At 49.6% G+C, this 17,002-nt stretch overlaps 1 protein-coding gene across 1 annotated transcript in view; it reads right to left on the minus strand.

Moving 5' to 3' along the window:
* Positions 1-850: 850 nt before the first annotated feature.
* GPC3 (glypican 3) overlaps positions 851-17,002 on the minus strand; it is a 154,808-nt gene continuing 138,656 nt past the window's right edge. Inside the window, exon 8 of the mRNA XM_040614718.1 lies at positions 851-2,142. Coding sequence (XP_040470652.1) covers positions 1,967-2,142 — 176 coding nt within the window. The 3' untranslated portion in view covers positions 851-1,966. The remainder of the gene's footprint in view (positions 2,143-17,002) is intronic.

Below are 17,002 nucleotides of genomic sequence, written 5' to 3' on the forward strand. Positions count from 1 at the left end.
GAGAGCAGGGATGATGGGGAGAGCTGGGCCAGCGTGAGAGCAAAGCAGCACGAGGGTGAAGAAACATCTCTGCCAGCAAGCAGCGATTCTGAGAGACAGAGAGGACTGCAATTTTTTTTTCTGAACACGTGAAATACAAATACACGTCACACCAGCATGGATGTAAAAAATCACCACCAGCACTGCCCAAACATCCCCAGCGCTGACCCCAATGTGGATGAGACACGAGGGGTCCACAACCCAGAGGATAGTTCTCCGACCATTAACCAGTAGGTCATGCTGGGGCTCAGCCCAGATTCGCTCCTCTCCATCAGGAACAATGAATTGGGAGTGAACGTCCCCAGGCAGAGGAGCAGGGTGAGCAGCCAGCTCTCCCTCCAACACAGCTCCTGAATCACTCCATGCAGTCCCCAGTGCTTCAAATCAGGGTCAGGCAGAGCAGCCCCTCCACTGAGGCTGGGCAAAGTTTCCGCTCTGCAAACCACCTGGTTGCATGGTTGGGATTTATCTACTTTCTCGCAAACACAAAATTGCTTTTAAAAAGGCCTGACACACAAATATCTCAAGCATCCATGTGCGTGTGAGTGTATGCACGCATACATCCACACACTGCAGCTTAAAGATACTGTGGATGTAATCACTTGAGTAAAGGCAGCATCTTAAACAGAAATATGTAACCATTTTGGCCAGGAATGAAACCAAAGCAAACACTCCCCAGCCCCAGCCCATCCGTTTAATCAGACTGAGCCAAGCGCCAAGCCTTTCCACAGTGCCCCTGAGCCGGGCACTGCTGGCAACAGGAACAAGGCAGAGCATCGCCTCGCACACATGGGAGGCTACTTCCAGAGCACTGTTTATAGAGCAACCATTTTATTTTAGAGATAGCTTAAGTAAAGTAACATGCAAAGAAACACGTAAGAGTCTCATCTGCCTCAGGTTCCTGCCAATCCTCTTCTTTTCCCCCCTCGTAGCACAGTGCGTTGGATGCCTGTTACACGTCCCTGTAAAGCACAGCGTGTGCATCCACGCTACCTGTCCTTTGGCTGGAGCTGTGTTTGCAGATTTCCAGTGGGAAACGAGGTGCTTCACTTCTGAAGATTAAAACCAGGGCATTGCATTACGGGAATACTGTATGGCTCCAGTGCTCACCCCAATGTAGATGGGATATGAGGTGTCTGAAACCCAGAGGATAGCCCTCCAACCATCAACCAGCAGGTCGCAGCAGGGCTTAGCCCAGATCCACCACGAGGATGCTGGTGAGGACCGGCCACCTGCACTGAAGGGCTTTGCAGAACCTGGGTGGGAGGCAAGCAGCAAAATCACCTGCAACTTGCCATGATGCAAATGTGCTCTGCGCCCATGGGAACACATCTTCACAACAATCCCAGTGCATGACAACTCCTCTTCTGCAGCACCTTTCCTCCTGCTGTATGTCTGACCTTCTCTCTCCCCTGTCTTCACACACGCTCCGTATTGTGTGCCTGGCCAGATTCCTAGGGGTAAGCCTCAAATTTGGAGTTAGTACAAAACCCGCCTGAACTACAGACAAAATCTGTATTAAGTCAACTAAGATCAGAGGTCTGATCTTGCTGAGAGTATTTCATAAATCATAGGTTTTCTGTACCCCATGCACATTTGAACAACTCAAGTTGAAATACAGTCTTCAACTTAACAGCAAGGGAGACCTCAGACTTCAAAAACTGCAAGGAACACAATTTAAAACAAACCTTGTCATATTAAACGATTATTATCTTTAAAAAGCACTGTTATGTATTTACTAGTTTACCATGAACAAACGCTTTTCTAGGGAGTTTTTTGTGTGAAGATACCATATTCTTTTATAAAACTGACTCAAGTCTTATTTGCCCTGTCTTTGGAAATGTGCATATATTTCAGAAGAGGTTCTCAATGTCTTCCTCATTTAAAAAAGTCATGGAGAGACACGGAGCGATGCCATCGGCACTGCTCACGGCCGGTGGCCCAGCAGCAGCAGCAGGACCAGGGCAATGGCAGCGGCAGGGCTGGGGTGGGGGGCTGCGCTCCCGGGGTCACTGCTGGGGACCGCAGTGTCGTCTTTGCTTTGCTGATTCAGAAGCTGCTTGTTTGCGGAGGTGTCGTCCATATCCAGGTCGTATGCCAGCTCTGAAAGCAGAAGGAGAAGCGGTTAGCAACAGGCATCACGACGCGCAGCACATCCTGCGCCCACCAGCACCAGGGTCCCCAGGGCAGCCCGTGCCAGCAGCTGGGGACAGCTGGGGACAGCCGGGTCCAAGTGTGGTCAAAGGCATCGTGGCAGGGGTGGATGGGCCAGAAGAGCTTAGCAAACATGCCGCCAGTCCTGCCCCCAGCCCAGGTCCCAGGGTACCTCCCAGTACCCTGCACAAAACCTTATGCTTGGAAAGACCGAAAGCTCACAGCTGTAAGAAAGCAAAAGAGATAAGGGGGCCTGGATTACTGCACAGCCACCACCAAAGAGAATCAGCTGAGCTTCAAAGCGGGTGTTCAGCAGTGTCTGCTCCCCAGACATGGCAAAGATGCGTGCAGGAGTGAGGAAATCCAGGCGAGCACAAACAGTTCCCCAAACCCAGAGCCAGCACAGGGCCTTGCTCCCAAATACCTCCTGGTTGGAGGGCCTGAGGAGTTCTGCATTTCTGCAGTTTTATGTGTGCAAAATATGCTTTTTACAGCACTTAAATCCACCCATCCCCTGTCCACCTCATCAGAGTGCTCAAGAGTGAGGAATATGAATAGATCGCACATGGTGTTGCAAAACAGGGACTTTGAGGTGAAGCACATGAGAGCTCCAACCCAAGATGTCCATTATAACAGTTTTGATAGTCTTGGCAGAGGAGCGTGACATTAACGGGGGTAAAGCTTGTGGCAACCCATCAGTGGCTGCAAAGGACCTGCTGAGCAGGAAGTCACACTCACCGTTGTCTCCCTGGGACAGGGAAGAATAAAAAAGCCCAAACAGACAATGTGGAAAGGGAAGAAACCAGCAATTCTCAGGGCCAAGAACAAAAAGCAAAAGGTGTTTTAAGATGCCATTAGCCAGATCTCGCTGGTGCATTTGGACCTGCTAAGCATCTGGACCGAGTGGGTGCACCCACGCTTGACTCAAGGCAATGGGTCCCTCGCTCCCCTTCTCATGCTGCTGCTGTCTCCTTCTGGGGTGCAGGTTTCTTGCCCAGATGGGCATCAGTTAAGCCTGTTCGCCTCATCCCCAGAGCCTGGCCTTTGGAAGTGGAGGAAGCTGGTGGTTTCCATCAGAAGAGACCCTGGCTCAAGCCTTTCACAAGCCCTGGTGGATCACCAGCATACTGATGGGTTTGGATCAACCCACCCCACCCCTGAGAAAGAATCCAAGAGGCTGAATAAACATTCTAGCTAAAAAACGCCACATCAATCCAATGAGCACCACTGCCAAGGCAAACAGGCTGTATTTCTTAATCAAAAATACCCAAACATTGCAAAACAAAAGCATAACGATGTTAGCGTGACACGTGAGTCAGCCCAGGCCATCAAAGAGGGCCAGAAACAGCTGAAAAGGAGCAGATACCCATGCACACAAAGGGCCAGGTGCAACCAAGTCCCACCTGATAAGCTCTGGCTTCTCTAGGAGGTTCCCACAAATATTGCCCTTCCTCTTCTCCACAACTTCCCTTTTTTTCTTCTTAAAGAGCACAGATATGCTGCTGTCCTCCAGAGCTGCACAGCCACAGGCAGGGCAGGGAAAGGTGCCACCCTGAAAGGGATGCACCAGGAGGCCACCTCTGCCCATCCTGTGCTGCTTTCCAAGCACAGAAAGAAGTCATCCCTCAGGCACAAGGGATGCTCAGGCTTTGGGGCAGTTTGGGAGCAGCCTGGCCCCCTACCATCTTATTTGCCCAAGATAATTTCTGCAAAGTGAGTGAAGGGATTTTGTGCTAATAAAATCCCAGCAGATTATTTTGCAGTTGGTTGTTTTACACAAGACGCCTCAGCCAGTACAACGAGCGCTCAAAGCAATGACGGCCTGCCCTGGTGTGTTTTGGAAGGTGTTTGCACTCACTCCAAAGACTCCTAAAACCTAAAAGATGCCCCATGGCATGCAGTACCATAAGGCACTTCCAGGCCAGCGATCTGCAGCCGATCAGCAGAGCTTTTGGGGCAGAATAGTCTCTTATTGGACATCCTATCAAAACTACAAAAATCCACAGGAACCGAGTAACTACTTTTGCCTTCCATTTAGAATAGAAATTTGAATCAAAAGAGTGTTTCAGCAAGGTCCTTAACAGCACAAAGGGGTTTTGCATTCCCATTTAAAGTCTCATTCTGCAATGTAATTTACGAGATGCGAGTTCCTCTACGCTTTGCAATGCAGCAACTGAATCATGTTGGAGACATTCAGCCAAAGTGTACCAAAGTGATTGTTTCAAACATATTCTTTTACATGGAAAATTTTCAAATTCTGGGATTTCACCTGAACTTGAGTAAGGGTAATTGTTTAAATCATGGCATTTCATCCAAATGGGAATGGCAACTCTCTCTCATTCATCCTCTTTGACCAAATTAAAGAGAAGGGAACAGAAACCCTCTTGTCATCAAGAGATTTGGGAGCTGTCTTCCTAGCCCTGTTTAACTGCTTTAGAAGTTTAGCGCTTGGGTGTGCCGTTTGTTTTCACTGTTCTTTCCATTGTTTCCTTCTCTGAGCTTATTTGTGCCCAACTGTATTTTTAGGCTTGAAGGATTTAGCCAGACATGTTTTATTTTGTGCTAATAATGGATCCGTAACTCTTGCAGATCCCTTTCACTTAACTTCTAATGACCTTTGGTACATCAGAGGAAAGTAAAATAAAAAGTATTAGTTTCTAACAGACCTGAGGTAGCTGATAAACCAGGTCCAGGCAATAACAATGTTAATTTTTTAATTTTTTTTTTTTTTTAAAAAGTGTTTCAAATCCAGGAATCCAAATTAGCAAATGTCCCTGACTTCTTGAGAGTGCTCTGTTATGGTTCCAGCCTTCATCAGGATCCCTGGTTAGCCCAGGTCACTGCCACATCCCTGCACCTCCTGCTCCCACCGCCACCGGGAGAGGAGGATCCCCACCGCTAGGGATGGAGCTGCAGGCTAACAGACGCTCACCTCGACATACGCCATTTGGGTCACTTCCACCCCAAACTCTGCCTTTACACCGCGGAACAACCAGAGAGGAGCTGCCCCTGTGCCTCCCCACTCCCCAGCTGTCTTCTGCATTAAATGTCTCCACTGCCCCAGCTCTGATCACCCACTTCATTTGCAAGTCTCTACTACAAAGTGGCCCTGTGGCCTGAAGGCTTTTTTTTTTTTTTTTTTTTTTTTTTTTTATGAGGGAACACACACACACACAGAGGGATGGACGACAACAACATGGACAAACTAGAAAAATCTGTTTCTGTTTATAATCAGTCGGAGCCCAGAGGGTATTACCAAGAATCTGCAGTAATTACATATTCAATCTTCACTCATTTTGGCCCCTCTTGTCCTCTGGGCTGCGGATTAGATAATCCCCTTAAAATAATAGTCAATCATTAGCCCTGGGTGGGTTTTTTTTTTTCCCCCTCATGCGAGCCAAGCGTGCCGTGCCGTTTCCCGGCGTCCTCACACAGCTGGTGAAAGGTCTCCAGCCGAACACAAGCCGGTCCCTCCGGAAGCATCTTTTGTAACAAAAGCCCCTCTAACACAAAGCTGCTGCGCTGTGCTCCCGGGACAGCAAAAGCATCAATGGTCTCGCAGCGCCGATGACAAAACCTGCCGCCAGCTCTACAACACACACTTTCTGCATCCGCGAAATAAAGCGGCGGCATTTTTCCGTGGATTAGGACTAGAATTAGGCATACTGACTCTGCATAAGCTTATTGGGCAGGAATCATTAAAAAGCTCCTCTCGCTGCGCCGCGCTAGCTTTGGAGACTGCTACAAAAGGCGGCTGAAGCGGGAGGAGGTGGCTTTGGAGCTGGTGGGTTTGGAGCTGGTGTAAGTCCCACGGCAGCTGGCACAGAGGAAGCCGGGAGGATGAGTACTGGCACGCAGGCAGCGTTACAGCAGGCATTCCCATGCCAAATCCACCGCTGCCCACTGAGACACCCCTTTTCACCCCTCAAAGGACAACGTGGTCTTAAGTAAAGAACTGCTAGCAAACGCCGCTCTGGCAAATGACCTCCAAGCGGACAGTGCCCGGCTCCCACTGGCTGGCTCGGCTGCTGCCCAGAGCCCGGAGCCAGGGAATGTCATCCCACAGGCAGGCATCTGGGCTGCCCGCCTGCCAAGCCAGCCCCGGCAGATGGCTCCAGCGATGGACCTAATATAGTAACAGCGTCGTAATGGATGGCCATGCATGAAAACCGCTTGGCCGTGTCACTCGATAGCTCTGCTGGTGCCCCGTGCAGCAGCGACGGGTGCGGAGGGGATCCCCCTCCCCCTAGGAGAAACCATCATGCCTAACCCAGCGTGTTCACCAAAGGAGACTGCCGAGTGGGCCAAAGCGCTGGCGGGGATGTGGTGATGGCCCTTGTTTGCAGATGATGGAAACTCTGTGGTGTGAAGGGAGTAGGGAATGGATTGTGACCATGTGTTTCCAATAAGCACAAAACGCATCGAGTAGAAATGTCAGAGACAAGTAGGGCAGCTTGGCAAGCTCCTGCAGCTCTCGTGGTAGGTTGTCGCAGCTGCCTGCGTCTGTCCTTCAGGACTTGTCTAGGAAAGCACATGCTACCATCACCAACAAGAATTACAATCTCCAGGGTGCACTGCTTTATTCGATTTTTTAAGTAGCAAGCCTCATCAGTGTGGGGAAAAAGTTGCCAACAGATGCAGTAGACACTGGCTGTCTCCAAAGCAAGACTGGATTGCTTAAAGGGAGAGATGTTTGAGTCAAGCCCAAGTTGTTGACTCATCGCAAGGCAAAGCATAAGAGCCTGTGATTCCACGGACCAGACCACCTGACCCTGGCTCCCAGCTCTCTCCATCTCTACAGCACCAACCACTTCACTCTCACAGGTGTTTGCACCTGAAATCTAGAAGAACAGTCCGATTTCATCCCAGACTCTTCCTGTTGGCACACCAAAAGCTTTGCTCACCTCAGCCTCCAGTCACCTGGCTTTCTCATGCGAACAGCTCATACCACAAACACAGCTCTGCTTCCACAAAGGCAACACCTGAACCAGTCCACGGAATTACACAGCACACGTGGCCACAACCGCGCCGATACAGCCGGGATCCCCAACCCTCTGCTTCTCCAAAACACCTCCAACTCTTTCAAACACCCAGCCGAGCGTGGTTTCATCTGACCAGGGAGGTTTTGCCCTCTGGCTTATTACCACTAAAATCCTGGAGCACCAACAAGTTTGCCAGTTGTCTCCTTGCACAACGAGCTGCAACAGCCCAGCCGTAGGTGCGGCCGCGCCAGCGTGTAATTAAAACGCTGCGCCGGGGCTGGCGCGGTGCTTGTGTTGGCACGGCTGCGAGATCACCGAGAAGGATGCGCAGCATGTGCATGGTCTTGTGCCTCTGCTTTTCCACCTCCTCCACAGCAATTTAGGAGGTGCGGCTCTTGGCAATACAGATTTGGGAAAAAAAAGAAGGAAAAATCCAGCTCAACATCATCCTGCTGCCATCGGCAATGTGGCCAAGGGAGCCTGGCACGGCTCAGCAGCGAGCGGTAAAACCGAACTTCCTAGGCAGAAACCCAAGGGAATCGGGTTTGGGATTGCTGATTTGCAAACCAAAACTTTTCCCCCTCCTTGCCTCTTTGACAGATCCCAGCTGGCGGCGTGCCACGGATGGCCCACAGCCTGCAGCGTGTGTTTGTGAGCAACCCAAAGACTGCAGGCACCACTACAAAACCAGCACTGATTGGGGGGAAGTTCCCCCAGGATTGAAGAAATCTGGAGGGCAGCAACCAGGTTGATTTGGGGGCATCAAGTCATCCATCCAGTATGGAGAGGAGAGGAAGCTCCAGCTCAGCCCCACAGCAGGGGTGCAACCAGATGCCGCTCAGGGTACACAAGGCCATGAGCTCTGTGAGGCAGCCAGGACCCACACCTGGGCTCCCCGACCTCCAGCACTATTACAAAAGTCTCATCCATGGATGTCCTCAAGCTTTCCATGGGGCAAAGGGACAAAACACCCCCAAAACCCCAACACATCACACGCTACAGGCAGAGGGGCTGCACCATGACCCCAACTGAAGCAACTACATCCCCACCCCACCCTGGCCAGAGGCTGGTGCTGAGGAAGGGCTATCATTATGACCTGGGCCAATGTTTACTTTCCAAATGTTCTGATTAAATTCCTCTTTGCTCCTTGGTGTGCTCTAGATTTACCCTGAAGAGAATCTGGCATCTGCAATCGCATTAATCATTTTCCCTTTGGCAGCAAGTGAAAGAGTTTCTGAACTGTACTTGCAGCGAGGAGCCACAAAAACATGTTTAGCAAAACATGCTCATGTAATCTATTAAAAATTAACAAATCTCATTAGCATTATTAATTGGAAGTGCCGGAGTCCTTGTAGTTTGAAGATAAAGCATCATGCCCCAGTCTGACATCCAGCTGTATCATCCAGAAAAAGAGCTGCTACCTAAAGGAACTTTGGAGAGAAGAACTGAAAAATACAGAGCTAAATATGGACAGCCAAAAGCATCTACAAAGGCAGGAGTCAAAAAAGAAAGAGAGGAAAAGATGGAAACAGAAGAGGATAGATGGAATTGAAGTGATTTATGAGGTAGCAATATAGGACTGGCTCAAGCAACGTTCTTGCAGATCCCCCATGTACCTCAGCCCACCCAGACAGAGTCACCCTCTCCCTCTTTGGAGACCTTCAAGATATAAACCTACATAGCGATCCCTTCTGATCCCTCTGCTGTCACCTGAGACATCTCAGGACAGTCTTGATTTTGGGAGGTAAGGGAACATTGACAGCAGAGCAAAATGAAACACTTTGTATTTCCTCCAGTGACTGAAAACAACATCATCACATCAAATTGGAATTTTCTTCTTCATCTTTGCTCCCCTAAAAAGCTCCCTGGATACGGCCAGGACAGGCAGCTCTTGCTTGCTACCTGCTGGCCTTCAACTCTCCAAGGTCAGGACATTTAGTGACATTCATGGACTAGCAAGACCCACCAAGATGCAGTCCTCAGGGGAACAGCAGTTGTCCTTGCCTTCCAGATGCCAGCTGCTAAAAGCAGCCCTCAAGGCAGAAGGATATTTCTCAATGCTCGGTTAGAAAATTCCTGGTGGTGTTACAGCACCCAGGAACATCCGACATCTTCTTTGTGACTCACTGTATGTGGAAACCAGACCTGAATAGGGCCCAGGCCATGGATTCCAGGGTTTGTGGCACTCATGCTCCCGGTAGGCAACCAGGAACGTGCCTCTTCCATCCGAAGGGGCCAGGTCTTTGTGCAATGTCTACGCTCAGTCAAGAATCCCTGGACATCCATCATTGCCTTACACTGGTAAGGAACAGAAAAATCAAAGGTAGCTGGTGTTTTGCTCCTTGAGCACACACGTAAGGAAAGCGCCTGAGCAGCGCTCCCAGCCCGAGGATCAAACTGACGGAGACTCCACCAGGCTACAACTCACGATGCCAAGGAAAATACCTGGAGCGAGACTTCAGGTCATAACTCAAGAATTTGGGTCGGGCATGGACATACCTCCTCAGGCCACAGGTAGAGCTGGCAGGTAGACTCAGACACGGTGGTGCACAGGCACCTGCTCACCCTGCTTCCACTCCTGGAGAAACTCCCTGAAGTTTTGTGCTCTTACGCTGCCCAGGATCGCTGGCGCGGATAGAGAGCCAGCTCCCCCTGCCCATGCCGGGGGGACGTTTGCACAGAGCACAGGCTGAGGTGAGAGAGCTGCCAAGGGAAGGGAGCTGAAGCTACAGCACCACCCAGCTTTTTTAATTGCGTTAAGCTGCTAAAATAAATAAATAAACAACCCCCTCGCCCTGCATTAAAACAACATTAAAGTGACTTCAGCCTATAAAAATGGGGTAATGCAGGAGGCCCTGGGAAACATCACCATACCAGACTTTCCCACTTTATATAGAAAAAGAAGGGTTGGGTTCATAGGCTGGAACCTTTTAACAGCTTCAGGTCACGTTCCCTGAGCTGGAAGGAGCCCCAGTAACAGCCACTGTAGGCTGAAAGCAGGACCTGGCTTTGCACCGCCTTCTGCGTGGCTGCAGAGACAGACTCGAACCCAGCTGCTCGCCAGGTGTAACATCTGACACACAAACAGGGCTGATTCCTGCTCCCTGCCTCCCTCCTGGACCATGAGCAAACCCTGGTCCCAAAGCACCAGTGGAACGATGGTGCTGGAAGCCAGAGTTGGGTGGCAGCAGCAGCTCCGATGGGAAACCCAGCATCACGCCAGCTGAGCACCAGGACACCACAGCTGCGGTGCCTGGGCTGCGCTGGGTCCGTGCCATCACACCTGCTCTCTCCTGGGGGCCAAGGAGCTCCCTGCCACGCTTGGGGATCCACGGATGGGATCTCACCAAACCACTGCTCAGGGCCGTGGGTGAGCTCAAAGAGACCACCTCGGCTGTCCCCACCCCAGGAGGAAGGAGTAAGGGAGGGAGGGCATCGTCCCCCAGCTCCTGCCCAGCACCTCCCTGGGTCAGCTTGTAGGTGGGTACCAAGGAGGGTACCGGGGACGGGGGGACACGGCTCACGTGGGAGCATCCAAACTGCTCTAGGGACACATCCATTGGTACAGTGAGCAGTGAAACGAGGAGATGGCAGCGCAACAGGGCTCCAAGGTCCAAGTCCACCAATACCTCCTCCTCCTCCATCCTATCTCTAGCACTCACAGCTCACTCTCAGGAATGTCACAATCGCAGTGGAAAATCAAAATAAAAAGGCTACATAATCCAGTTTGTAAATCCCTTGAAAAATACAAAATCCTCTCTAAAACGGATTACGGAGATTAGAGACAAGAGTTTCCTGGAAATCAAGAATTCCATTTCAGCCTCCCTCCTCTCCCACCCTCCCAGAAAAGAGATGGGCTCGTGCCCTGCACCACCCCATCACACTCTTCCTCGGCCATCACCCTGGCCTGGGGGAGGGAGCAACGGCATCTCCCTCCGGCCCCTGAAAACAGCACAGCTGCTGCTACCCGATTTTGCCCTAAGCACTATTTTGGAGCGTTATCTGCCGCACGTACCTGAGCCCATGGGTGCCATGCATTGGTAGGACATCTGCCTGCACCAGGGAGAGGGGGAGATGCCTGCCAGCTTCCCGCGAGCTGTTTGGTCCATCTGTTTTCTGCACGGGCTCCAGGGGACCGTGCAATGTGCTGCCACAGTTCTGTGAGCTACAGGAGCTGCATGCGACCCTGCGGGTGCCCAGCAGAAGAATGTCCTCTTAAATCAGGGTGGTCTTCCAAAAATCAAGATGTTTCTCTTGGCTGTGCCAATGGTGACAACGTTAGCAATGGGAGAAAGGTCAGACACTCACGTGCCAATGATACCAAAATATTTAGCAGCCATGCCATTACTATTCTGATACATTAAAATCAGCATTTTGTTTAATATTTTGACTCAAGTATCCAAAGTCAATGGAGGCAGGACAATCTTCTGTTAGGAATTTTTATTTTGTGAAAGTTTTTGTGCTTTTATTCTTATTTGGAACAAAAAAAGAAAAAGAAAGGGGGGGAGGGAGGGGATTGCAATATTAGCACTCCCAGAAGAGCACCCATTCAAGTTCCTGACCTGTTATTGCTCAAGGACTTCTGCAGCTGCAGCTGCCTGTTTGGAGCTACAGTTAGGTCACTTTGAATGATGCTCACAGAATAAGGATCAAAACACTTACAGCTTGATCAAAAGGACATTTTATGAACGTTGCAGCCCAAGCAAAGTGACGATGTGAATACTCACGTTCAGCCTAATATTAGCTCAGCTGAGTTCTAATAAAATTAACACCCATTTAAATAAGGCACTCAATTTTTATTTGTTTCATGTTCCTGTGCCTTATGGCTTTGAAACATATCCTCAAAACCTTTACATTACTCTGGGAACATCTAATTGTGTTGGGATCTGGAAATCAACAACTCTTCCAGAGGAACAAGGGGGGTTGCTGCTTTGTACCGTTGCTCCACCTGCTCTAAGCTGAATTTATCCATCAAAGGTTGGGGCTTTTCCTCCCACAAAAGAGGGTAACACAGTCAGACTCTTTCATCTCCCAGTAGGAATTACCACCTGTAAATAAACAACTAAAAACTGAACTACAAGCACCAGCAGCATCAATGCTTCTTTGAAAAGAGACAACAGAAAAAACAAAGCAGGGCAAAATCCAGTCTCTTTTCTGCATTTCACTTGCACATTAGAGGCAAAATGAACTTACCAGTCGAGGACAGGGGATGTCTTATTGGAGCAATACAGCCGGTTAACTGTTCTTTAGAGATATTCATCTCAAAACCAGAACAGAAAGAGCATTTTCCCCCCTTTTATTTATTTGTCTTTTTTTGTGCCAACTCACCTTAGCTGAAAAGCACATTGAGATTGTAATTATGGGAAGGCCTCATCTAGTAGATTTGTAAACTCAGCTATCGGCTTGAATTACTGGAATTAGCAAGGCTAATTTAATGTCACTGTTCAAAATAGCTCAGATTTGGAATTTCTTAATGGCCTTAGGAGAAGGAGTCTTTATGCATACTGCAATCTAGGCTTCATTCTTAGACTAAATTCCTTCTCATAGATTTTGTGAATGCCCTGTTTTGTAGCCAACACAAACTCTGTCCAGTAAAATAATGTAAGGACTCAGAATGAAAAGAGATTAGCTGTTCCCTGCTCCTGTTATTTTAAAGCAGAAATAACTTTGGCTTCTACTGATTCATAGACAAAGCTTGAAATGCAAAGCATGCTCAACTCCAGATTCAGCATGAAAAGGACCTTAAAATATTCCCGAGTGCAAGTAATGGACTTATTAGAGGGATGAAAAGAGGCACTTTTCACAGAACCCCAAGCTCTTTAGTCCTGTCATATCAATAATCTTGCTTAAGAATTTCATTCTATTTACATTTCTTTCCTTTCCAAATATCCTGCCTGACTCCTACGAAATACAGCGTTTACGCTTTTAAAGTGTTAATTTATTTCTGTTAATGCTCAGTGGCAAGTGGTGTAAAATGTCTGCAGATCACCCAGAGCGTGAGCGGGTGCGACAGTGTCAGGATGGTGTGTGACAGGGAACAAGTCTGTACGACGACATGCAGTTTTACACCTGACAATTGAGAAACGGGGAGGTAATTTTAAAGACTTGGTTAAAAGCATCTTCTTTAAATAATGACAGTTGATTGTGCTGGAACTCAACGTACCTGCAATCTGTTCTCCTCTCCTTTTAACACCCACAAAAACAATGCTGACAGTGAGAAAAAAAGCTTTACAGGTATCAGGCTGGCTGTCCTTAAGCTACTAAAATATGCCTTTTTTTTTTTTTTTTTTTTTTTTTACCCAGTTTGCTTAGTCTTTGCAGGATCATTTAATCTAAAATCAGCACTAAGCAACCAGTGGCAATTTTTTCTCTTTGTTTGAAGCAATGGCTGAAAAACAAAGGTATTTCAGGAACAAATTTCAAAAGCCTGTGTAGAAACACCAGGAAAGCAGAAGGAGATGTCCCCTTCTTAAGGAGTAAGGAGAGGTTTTTTTCTCCACGTGGCTCCATGTCCCCAGGACAATTTGCACCGGTCGGGGAGCGTTTTAGCATGGAGGTGTTAGGCTATATCTGCTCATGGCCCTCCCCAAGACAGCACTGGCAGACCAAAAGACCCCAAAACACTGTGATACCATGAGCAGCCATCCTGGGATGACCACGCATGGCGTGTGGCAACAGCCAGTGATGATTTTCACAGACCTAGCTGTGTGGGTTTGCTCTGGAAAGGTGAAGCACAGCAATCGCGTGCTGCCTTTCACCCAAGGGTCTCAAAGCACGCTGCATGCATTAATTACACCCTCTGCTTTGCAGAGATCAATTAAACACTGAAGCCTCATGATCCCTGAGACCCAAGCGCCAACCTGCATTCACTAATGGCTAAAACTGAGCCAAGGTTGCAAGGAGGCTTCACAAGAACTGATGGGCAAGCTGGGAAAAGCACCTCTGAGTGCCCAGAGTCACTTCACAGCAGCAGCCTCCTCCTCCTGGGATGCTTTTAATTCCTCCAGACACGTCCCAGCAAGTCCTCCTGTGAAGGCAGCCACTCAAGGTTTTGCTCTGAAAACACTCCTTATGGCAAGGCACGGAAAGCAGACACAGCAGGGTGCAGGGAAGGCGAGGAGCAGTCCCGTCCCGCAGCCATCCTCCAGTGCATCCACTCAGTCCCTATTTCTAAGGACGCCTCAAGAGGTCTCTGGCATTAGTGGTCATTTTTCCTAGTGATGAACTTGACAGCTCTGATGAGACATCCTGCATCCATGCGCTGAGAAGCAAAAAACCCTCAGCAAATCATCCTTGTTGCTTCCTCGTGTGGTGCTGGCCGCCGGGCTGCTGTGTCCTCCCTCCCTGGGTCGGGCAGGCTGCAGAAGATGACCCGGCTGCCTTTTTCTGCCCATCTTCCCACCACCTCCAGCCGTGAGAGGCATCCCCAGCAGCTTTGCCAGCAGAGCCATGGGAAGGCACCCCAACATCCATGAGTACTTCAAGATGCTCCAGAAACCGCCCTCGCTGCAGCATTTGCAGGGCCCGCGTCCTTCGCTGGGTCAAACTCACGCACATCGCACAGGACTTGTGCAGCCCTGGTCCTGGTCACTCTGGAGGCCACTCCTGCGATGCTCCAGCCAAGCAGCAAAACCCTCTCTGCCTCTCGCTTCCCCCATTTTGCTCAGTTTGGGCTTGCTGGATGCCTCCCCATCTTTCCGCCTGTCCGGATGATTTCATGTCCCCTCGGAAGCTGGTCAAGCCATTTGCCCAGGGCACAGGTGCCAAGCAGCGATGGATTGAGACAAGCAGCCTGCCAACCCATGAACATCTGCTGCCACTGTTTCTTTAGCAACAAATGCCTGAATGAAATAGGTGACAAGTGCATTAAAAAAAATATGATACCTGTGCAGTGGAGAGCTGAAAGGCAAAAGGAGATTGTCAGCCCCTGCCGCTAACAAAAAGTGGTGGCTGTGCTGCAGCTGCAGCCTGGGAAACCCATTAAGACCACATGGGGTGTCAAATTGTATGTAACAGGAGTGCAGGGCTTGCAGGCACTGCGTGACGGCAGCCCCACAATGGAGCTGGGCGGAAAGTGGGTCCAAAGAGACCAGAGATGACAGGAGTTTCTCAGCACATACCTGCCTTTGCCTCCCAAAAATGGGGAGGAGCAGGTAAACGGGCCCTGCACAGCCCGCTGAGGAAACGCAGAGACGCTGGGGGTCTGCACAGCCCCAGAAAGCCTGAGCTGCAGGTCAAGGCAGGGCCAGAAGTATTGCCCCCTGTGCATCCCGTCCTGCTGTGGGATGCAGAGGGGGAGATGCCCAGGGAGGCATCCCTTGGAGCAGGGCTTGCTATGGGGGCTGCATCTGTTTGCTTTGCTTTAGGGTTAGTGCAGTCCTGCAGCCATCCAGTCCCCCAGCGTAGGTTTCAATGGGTGGGAAGTGATTTAGGAACCTCCAGGCAATCCCACACCGTGGTCCCAGTTACCCTGTATCCTACATAACAGGAACTGGTTAAGTATTTTTACAGACAGGTTTCTGCTCCTTAATGTACCTAACTGGTCATAGTCTTACTGCTATTAGCAACTAAAATCACTCTCAAACCTCTTGCTTTCCAACCCAAGCAGAGCAGTTCTTTTTGTTCAATGTCCTTATTTTTGGATTTTAGCCTTTTGTGGGTAGACAGAACCATTTTTCTTTTTTCCACATTTTCTAATGAGTTCTGGCGGTAGGAAGTTGTTTGTAAATCACACAAGTATTTGTTTTACTGGAAACATCTGCTTTAACACATTTGTCTTGAAAAAATGTTTTTTTCTTTTTAAACAAAGGTATTAAGCTGCAATGTAAATTGGGCACATCTGTTTATGAGTCACTGCAATAGCACTGCCTCCAATCCACCAGATCACACGGATCTCCAGGGGCCTGATCCAGCTGAAATTGGAAACTTACAGCTCGCTCTGCTCCCTTTTCCGGTACTACTCTTCCAAAAGTATTGCTGCCTGATTTAATAAATTAAGGCCACTAAATAAGAAAGACCTATTTAGCATCTGCTAATAGCATTAAGTGCCTGGCCCAGCAGACACTTAAGTTTCAGCAAGATACTTAACCCAGTGCCCAAGTCCACCTATATCCAAGGACTGAGTTCAGTGGAATTCTTTGTGTGTGGGGGATGCTCACAGCTGGGGACTCCAGGCTTCACCAGACCTACCTCTGCCCACAGCACTGTGCCACCTCTGCTGCCTTCAGCTGCTCAGTGATCCCATTAAAAATATCTAGAGAAGCAAACTAGCGGGAAAGGGATCAGACGAACCTCCAAGATCAAAATCTGACCCACCAGCCTGTACTTGTTCACTGAAAAACCAAGGGATCAGCAGACCTGGGGCACCAGTCCGGGGCCCAGGAGAAACCATTCAGCTTTGTTTTCTGGAGTGGCTGAAGAGCATCCCACAACGTTGCTGGGGTAAATAAAGCATCTGTGGGGTGGGAAGGGGAAATCAAAACCAGCAAGGAGATGCCTGGGGTGGGGTAGATTCAGGACCTTCAGCCCCACAAATTCCAAATTGCCCGGACACACACACGCCACCAGGACAAAGCCTTCTGACTGCCACCAAAGCCTGCAGAAGGGCAGGAACGTCCCACCAGAGCCCAGGAGGGCAACGCCGTGCATGCAGACCCTTTCCTCCCTGCACTGGGCCACAGCGGCCCCCCTGGCACAGCCCACCTGTCTGGGACAAATGCCTCCCGCAACAGCACCAGGCTCCCACCGTGACACCCCACCCCACCCCCACCCCCCACCCCCGCCCCTGATATCTGCCACTGCCCCGCTTTTGGAAAAATCAGTTCATT

This window comes from Falco naumanni, chromosome 14 (assembly GCF_017639655.2).
Source record: "Falco naumanni isolate bFalNau1 chromosome 14, bFalNau1.pat, whole genome shotgun sequence".
NCBI classification, from domain to species: domain Eukaryota; kingdom Metazoa; phylum Chordata; class Aves; order Falconiformes; family Falconidae; genus Falco; species Falco naumanni.